At 66.7% G+C, this 7,216-nt stretch overlaps 1 protein-coding gene across 1 annotated transcript in view; it reads right to left on the bottom strand.

Moving 5' to 3' along the window:
- Positions 1-116: 116 nt before the first annotated feature.
- The window catches only part of RTEL1 (regulator of telomere elongation helicase 1), a 29,266-nt gene continuing 22,166 nt past the window's right edge, over positions 117-7,216 (bottom strand). Inside the window, 18 exon segments of the mRNA XM_040638613.1 lie at positions 117-473; positions 553-653; positions 740-874; positions 971-1,132; positions 1,211-1,444; positions 1,641-1,757; positions 2,269-2,409; positions 2,578-2,779; positions 4,048-4,146; positions 4,664-4,822; positions 4,920-5,069; positions 5,161-5,284; positions 5,440-5,555; positions 5,632-5,778; positions 6,199-6,276; positions 6,657-6,734; positions 6,871-6,956; positions 7,110-7,150. Coding sequence (XP_040494547.1) covers positions 393-473; positions 553-653; positions 740-874; positions 971-1,132; positions 1,211-1,444; positions 1,641-1,757; positions 2,269-2,409; positions 2,578-2,779; positions 4,048-4,146; positions 4,664-4,822; positions 4,920-5,069; positions 5,161-5,284; positions 5,440-5,555; positions 5,632-5,778; positions 6,199-6,276; positions 6,657-6,734; positions 6,871-6,956; positions 7,110-7,150 — 2,251 coding nt within the window. The 3' untranslated portion in view covers positions 117-392.

The following is a 7,216-nucleotide window of genomic DNA, read 5'->3' as shown; positions in this document are numbered from 1 at the left end:
GTCTTCCCAACTGCTGTGCGGACAAAGCGCTCAGCATGCCCTTACGTGGACAGGATGGGAGGGGGACCCCACTTAGACGCCCACATCTTCCTTCCCAGCACCCTCCACCAAGCACCAACAGTGTCAGCAACTTTATTAGACAGCCAGTCACCTGATTAAAAGCAGGTCCATTGCCCACACACGGGTCCCACAGAGGAGGGTGCAGAGGGCTCCCCCCCCCCTTCCAGTCCGGGGCTCCAGGCTTGGCGCGAAGCTCCTGACGCTCCACCCACAAGCCAGCAGCCAAGGGAAGTGAAAGTGAGCCAACCAACCCCAGGCCCCAAGGTGGCTTCAGGGCATCCAGGCGGGCCCAGGTGTCCACGCGGCATCAGCCTGCCCCAGGGTCTCCAGGCTCACTGGGGCTCTGGCCAGAAGACCTGCGTGATGCTCTGCCTCCTGGCGGGGGCGTGGCAGGCCGGGCACGTCCTAGACGCCTGTGGAGACACGGAGCGCTGCACAGGTGCCGCTGCCCGCCGCCCCTCCCGGCCCGCCAGGTGGGGGACAGCTGCCAACCTGGAGGAGCTGGCGCCAGCAGGCCTGGCAGCGGTGGAAGTCGCAGGAGGGGCACCGGAAGGGGACGGTGTCCTCTGCCCCGCAGCCAGGGCACGCCAGGCCTGCGGCAAGGGGGCCGCCATGAGCACGTGGCAGCTCGTCTGCCCCCACGGCCAACATTGCCTGCGGCCCCTCTCATGAGACCTACCCCACTCGGACGGGGCATGCCTGCGGGGGGCTCTGGGGGGCTGGCTGGGAGCCCCCGCATCCCCAGCCTGCCTCTGTGTAAGGAAGGCCGAGATCTTGCTCTGGGTCCTCCCAGGTTTCTCTTGCTGGAGGGGGCCTGGAAACAGAGGAGCCAGTCTGAAGGGTGGGTGGCTGCAGCTTCTCTGCGGCCCAGCCTGCTGGGCTGAGTGGGGCTCGGGGGACACTGGCTTACCTGGCCTGGAAGCACCGTGGGCAAGGTCAGGAGGCACAGTGGGGCTCCCCTCCTGGGGGCCTGGCGGCCCAGTACCTGAGCTTGGGGCAGCCGGGCCCATCAGGTCTGTGCACGTCTGCTGGAAACGCCGCTTGTGGTGGGGTCTCAAGAACATGCCAAACCCTGTGGGGAGAGGGTCAGGCTCAGCCCCGCCCCCAGCCTCCCTACCCCAGCCTCCCAGCCCCCTCCACCGCCACTTGCTCTGCAGCAGGGGCAAGTCCTCAGGCCTTGAGGTTGTGAGCGCGGCCACCACGGCCACCACCTTCTCGAAGTCGTCGTCCTGTTTGTAGGTGGTCAGCGCCGCCAGGAGCTGGCTGCAGCCTGCGGGCCCCAGGGCCTTTCGGACATCCGCCAAGTAGGCGCGCACAGCAGGCGGGCCTTGCTTCTCTGTCCCGGGGTCTCTAGACCCCTCGTCTGGACAGCTGCCGGGGTCCCCTGCTGAGGAGGTAACGGGCCTTGGACCACGCCAGGGGTCTGGGGGCCCAGACAGTGCCACGGGCACCCTGGGGACACCCTCACACCAGCCGCCTCCCTCCCTCTGGGGGTGCAGAACAAGAACACGCCCCCCACCCCAGGGAGACTCCTCCCCGCCGGGGGTCTTCAGCTCTGCTTCTGGTTCAGGGACTGGCACCTGCAGGGGCTGGCCCGGAGACCAGGTGGGGCCCGCCTTGGTTCAGGTGCTGTCCGGGGTCCAGCTGCCAGGCTGCACCCTGGGACAGGGTCAGCTTTGAGTCACACTCCTTCCCTCCTGAAGGCACATGGACACACAAGGAGCTACCCAGCTGGTCCCTAAGGGTCTGGAGTGTGCCCCGGACAGAAGGCCGGTCTGTCCAAGGGGAGACTGAGACCCACAACCCCCCGCAGACCACAAGCAGAGGGACCCAGACTTGCAGCTCCCACCGGAGCCAACTGCTGGCAGGGGGCCGGCACAGACTCTCCCCAGTGGACACCAAACCCAGAAGGAGACTCTAAGGTTGGGAGGTACCCTCCTGGGGGCCAAAGAGTCTTTCTACGTCAGGTCCCCATGACACTTGTCCTTGGTTCAGGAAGTCCCTGCTCAGGGGTCCGTTACTGAATGGGGACAGAAGCTCCCGTGCTCTGGAGGTGCAGGGCCCACCATGCTTGTGCGACTCGCAGGGGGCCTGGGCTGTGCACGCTCCTGGGACACACACATGCAGTTGCCCGGCACGAACAGTCCCATGCAGGAGCAGGGGGCTGCCCTGCTCTTGGGGGGAGAGGGGATTGAGGGCCCTGCTCACCGCTGGGGCCCGGGGCTGCTGGTGCCCACTGCCTCTGAGGAAGGCTGTGCTCGGGCCGGTAGCCACAGCCGCGGCCTGTCCGCTGGAGGCAGACCTCCTCAAAGCGCTGCTTGTGGTGCGGCCGCACGAACTGGTAGAAGCCTGCGGGGTGCACCGTGCAGCCACCGTGCTGAGCTGGGGGCTCCGGGATCACGGGCCACCCACCCCCATCTTCTCTAGGGAGCAGGAACAACCGTGGACCCTGGTGTCCACCCCCCAATGGCCGCAGCACTGCCCCCGGGGATGGGTGACCGCGGCAGGCCAGGGCACCTTGGAGCAGGCTGTGCTTCTTGGGGTCCTCCGCGAAGAGTGGGCCGAGGCGGGCCAGCAAAGCCTCCACGTCGTCGGAGCCCTTGTAGTCCTGCAGGGCCCTGGTGAAGGTGTCGAAGCTGGCCTGGCTCAGCGCCTGCTTCACGGCCACCATGAACAGCTTGGCCCTGCCTGCCTGTGTACCGGCGGCCAGCCCCTCCTGCTGGACACAGGACCAGGTGCCCCATCAGCCGGGCCACTGTGTTTTCCCGAGGGGCCGCCGCTACTACAGAGGGTAACTGCTGGGAGGGCTGCCCTAGGCCCCGGGCCCGGCTGGGCTGGGAGGGAGGGAGGGAGGGAGGGCATGGCGGCAGCTCCCGTTTGAGACAGCCGTGCCCCTCTGGGAGCAGCACAGGCCACGTGCAGGTCTGCCTCCCCGGCTGGGGGCTCCCGCTCTCCACCAAGTCCCCTGCGTCCACGCGGCAGACGGCCCACAGGAAAGGGTACTTCTTGACATCCCTGAGCCTCCTCTGGGCTGCACGTCTCAGGCCCTAACACTGGACCCTCCACAAGGAAGCCCGGGAAGCAGACAGGAGGGATCCAGGCTCCCCAGTCTCCGTCCAGCTCAGCCCGACGCCAAGGCCCCTGGCTCCCTGCCCACTTCCCGAAAGCAGCAGTCCCCTGGCCCCACCCAGTTCTTCCCAGAAGCCGAGGGACATGGACAAAGACAAGTGGTGCATGGGGCTTTCCAGAGCTTTCCTGGCTCAGACTAACTCAGCGGCCATTCAACACTTTCCCCTGAGGCTGGCTGGGGAGCAGAGCCTCCCCACAGCCGGGCACGTCAGCATCCACACGTGAGCGCCGGCTGGGGAAGCCGGCCTGGCTGCAGGCCCCACACTGAACCTGCCTAAGGGCCGGGGTTACTCCTGTCCGGCTGGACCTGTCGTACCACCCACAAAGTGCTCTTCCGGGAGAGCACAACTAAACGGAGGCCCGAAGCTGACCCCAAGTGCGCGGGGCTCAAAAGCACGGAGGAGCTGCCCCAGGCTGGGGAGACACTGTGGGGCCCGGGGAACAGGGAGGAGGCCAGGGCAGTGCTACGCGGCCGGGGAGCAGGCGGCTGTGCTGCTGCGAGCTCCACGGGCCCTGCAACGCTCTCAAAGCAAAAAGTGACCATGGGCAACAGACATGGAAGCGGCGCGGACGGGGCCCTGAGCAGGCAGCCCGCACCCAGCGTGCGGAAGGAGGTCCCAGGAGCTGTCAGAACGGGCTCGGCCACAAAGAGATGAAGCTGAAAAGAGGCTCATTTAAATGTTCGGCCAAACAAAGGTGGGGGTGGCGCAGGCTGCGGACAGCGGAGGGCACGGGCCGCGCTGTGCCCCCAGGAAGGCAGCGAGGAGGCCCCGGCACAGACTCCCCGGTCAGCACTGGGAGCCCCGCAGCCTGTGGCTCCTGCCCCTCCACCCACGTGTGCGTGGATGGCTCACGAACCTGGCGGCCACCGACCACCTTGATCTTCTTCCGTCCCGCTCGCTGCTCCCGGGCAGGCCTCTTCTCACGTGGCAGGGACGTGCTGCAGAGGTCTTGTGCCTGAGGGTGACACGCTGTGGTCCTGGCCGTGCCCTCAGAGCCCCCAAACCCCGTGACACTTCCGGGGCCCACAGCTGGGGAGAAGGGCCCCCTCCTGAGTCGGCACCACTGGCCTCCCTCATGGTCGCAGGCTCAGGGAGTGGGCTCACAGTGAGTGCAGGGCGTGGATGGCAAGGGTGGGGGGCTACCGCCTGCTGTGCGGCGGGGCTCACCCCAGGGCCCCATGGGCAGGACAGAGAGCGGTGGGGACGTGCCCAGTGGCAAGGAGGGTGGCCAGAGCTAAGGGCTTCAGCGCAAAGGCTCCAGGTGAGGAGCTGGGCCCCTGCAGCTCGGGATCCCAGAAAGGGCTGGCCTCTGGTGCAGCACGAGCTGAACACTGCCTGGCCCATGTCAACCCCTAAAGAGCCCACAGGGGCGTGTAGGGGGAGCCCCAGCTGAGGGCCTGGCGCGGGGCGGGCACAGAGCGCAGCCAGGTGGCAGAGTCTGGGGGCTCTGTGTGTCTCTGGGGCCCCCGCACCTCCTCCTCCCCGGGGGAGGCCTTGTCCCCAGGTCCTCCAGCCGGCTGCTCGCTGTGCTCTAGGGCGGCCAGCAGTCCCACAGGCCTCCGGTGGGTGAGGCCAAGCTCCTGCTCGTACTCCACACACAGGAACGGGGCCAGGGCAAGTCAGGTTCCCCCCTAACCCAGCAACACTCGGGCTCAGCCAGGCACTCTGGTCATTGGACCAGGCCCCCCCCGCAGGGCGCCCCACCAGCCCTGTCGCCCAGGCACACGCACCTGCGGGTCTCCGCCTCAGGCTGGGGACATGCACGTCCAGACTCTTGGCTTTCCTGGTGGAGAGGGGACCAAGCGACACGGCCACCGTGACGGTACCTTCTCCCTCACCCAGACTTGGGGCAGCAACCAGGGGGGCTGGCACGGGCATCTGCACAGTCACAGGGGGGTTGGGGACCCTGCAGAGACCCTTTCCCTGGATAGGGCGTGAGGGTATCACCAGCTGGGCATTAGGAACTCACAGTTTTCTGAGCAACACGGAAGAACTGGGCCACATCCCGAATGACGTGGCCGAAGCTGTCGTACACCTTGACGTGGGGGCGCACCCAGGAGGGCAGCTGGGCCCTGGCGTCCGCATGGGCGAACCTGGCAGGGGATGGCTGTCAGCTTGGGAGCTCCACCCACCCCACAGCCCACAGCCCACAGCCCAGGCCCGGACGTGCTGAGGGAAGGACCAGTGCCCAGCTGGTGCCCGAGACGCTGCGGGGCAGGGGTCTTGTGCGAGCCGAGGAGAGCCACACCTATGGTCACAGAGGAAGATGGCCCCGTAGTCATGGCGATGCCGAATTACCCGCCCGATGGCCTGGTTCACAGCCCTGGACGCCTGCTGTCGGTACCACTCGTGCCCAGAGAGGACCTGTTGGGGGGCAGGGCTTGGTCACGGGGGCTCCACCCCTTCCTACCCAACCCCACACAAGCCTGTGGCCTCTCACCTGGCCTCCAGGCCCACCATGGCCCTTCAACTCGTCTAGGAACTGCATCTTGAGCACAACCCGGGGGTCCATGCGTGGGGGGTATGGCAGGCCTGTGACGATCACACCTCGGCCGTTCATGTCCGCGAAGTCTAGGCCCTCGCTGGCCTGGGGGGCAGTGGGCACACTCTTCCCCCATCTGCCTACGCCCAGACCCTCGGAGGCACAGGCATCCACATACGGGTGGGGAGAGGGAAACCTCCCACCCTGGGCCCGGCTGCATGTGGAATTCACAGCCCCCAAGGCCTCTCACATTCACAAAACCCCCGCCGTCCTTCCCACCGGCAGCCCAAGGGGGGTGCTCACGCCCAGTGCCTAGACCCACTGCTTGTCAGACTGCCCAGAGAGGGACGGTAGGGCTACGCCCCCCTAATGCGTGCTTGCTGGACTTGAGGCCCCGGGGAGGGGGTCGGACTGGCCCATCCCACCGTGTCGCAGCCCCCGGGTCACAAGCTGCGAGCTTTGCCCCAACACAGTCCACCAGACAGGGGCCGGTGAGTGTGGGACCCAGACCCTTGGTAGCCTTACCTTCCCCCGGCACACGGCCAGGAAAACGGCCCCGCTGGACCCAGTGGAGGCAACTCGTGTATAGTAGGCACCCACCACCTGGGAGGAGAGACTGCTCAGCCCCTTCCGTTTGTGGGAGCAAGACCCCAGGTTCTCACCCTCCGAGATGAAGGCTGGGAGGTGGGCCCCCAGATTCTAGGAACTTCCTCAGGGCACGGGTTCCCAGGCTGACCCAGAGCCTGCTCAGTATTTCCCAGAAAGCACGGGGACCCCAGGACCAGGGGGCAGAGGAAGGGGGAGCCTTGCTTTGATGTCGGCCCCTCAGACACAAGGCCTAGTGCCACCGTCCCCATGCCCAAACTTCCTGAGAGGTGACAGGTGAGGTCTGCGTGAGCCTGGAGCTGGCCAGAGCCCCTGGTCAGGGACAGTGGCCAGCCGGAGGCAGCCGCAAGGGGCAGTGTAGCCCCAAGAGCTCAGACCTCTGAGAAACCACCTTTGCTCCTCGGCTCCACAAACATGGGCTTCAGGGCCTCCAGCTTCCTGGCAAAGTCGTGGGCCTGTGAGAGGAGATGGGGAAGGGGACGCCTGTCATGCCTGTCAGATCTCAGACCAAGGCATGTGCCCTGGCCCCGCCAGACCCTTGGCTGCTTGGGGCTCCCCTCCTACCCCAGGACACACGGAGGGGGGACGCACCCGCCAGAACTCCAGGCTTTTCTCCATGACGGGGTAGGAAGGGAAGAAGACCAGGAGCCCATGGGGGACCACGCGGGCGATGTTGCCTGGAAGGGCCGTGGCTGTGCTCAGCAGGAGGGGGTGTTCACAGAGGCCACCAACGTTCCCACCAGGGAGAGCAGGCACGGCAGGGAGCCCCGGATACCCGGGAACGGGGTGGGAGCCCAGGACAGAGCTCAGGGCTTCCCACGGGCACTCACCTAGCGCCTTACCCAGGGAGGACAAGCATGCATCAGAAAACCTGCACAAAGCCAAAAGCCCACGGTCACAAGGGTCCTGGCACGTGGCACACGGCCCGCCAGCCCAC

This window comes from Ursus maritimus, unplaced genomic scaffold (assembly GCF_017311325.1).
Source record: "Ursus maritimus isolate PB19 unplaced genomic scaffold, ASM1731132v1 scaffold_22, whole genome shotgun sequence".
Taxonomy (NCBI): Eukaryota; Metazoa; Chordata; class Mammalia; order Carnivora; family Ursidae; genus Ursus; species Ursus maritimus.
The sequence above is the reverse complement of the archived record's forward strand: the minus strand, read 5'-3'. Positions and strand labels throughout refer to the sequence as shown.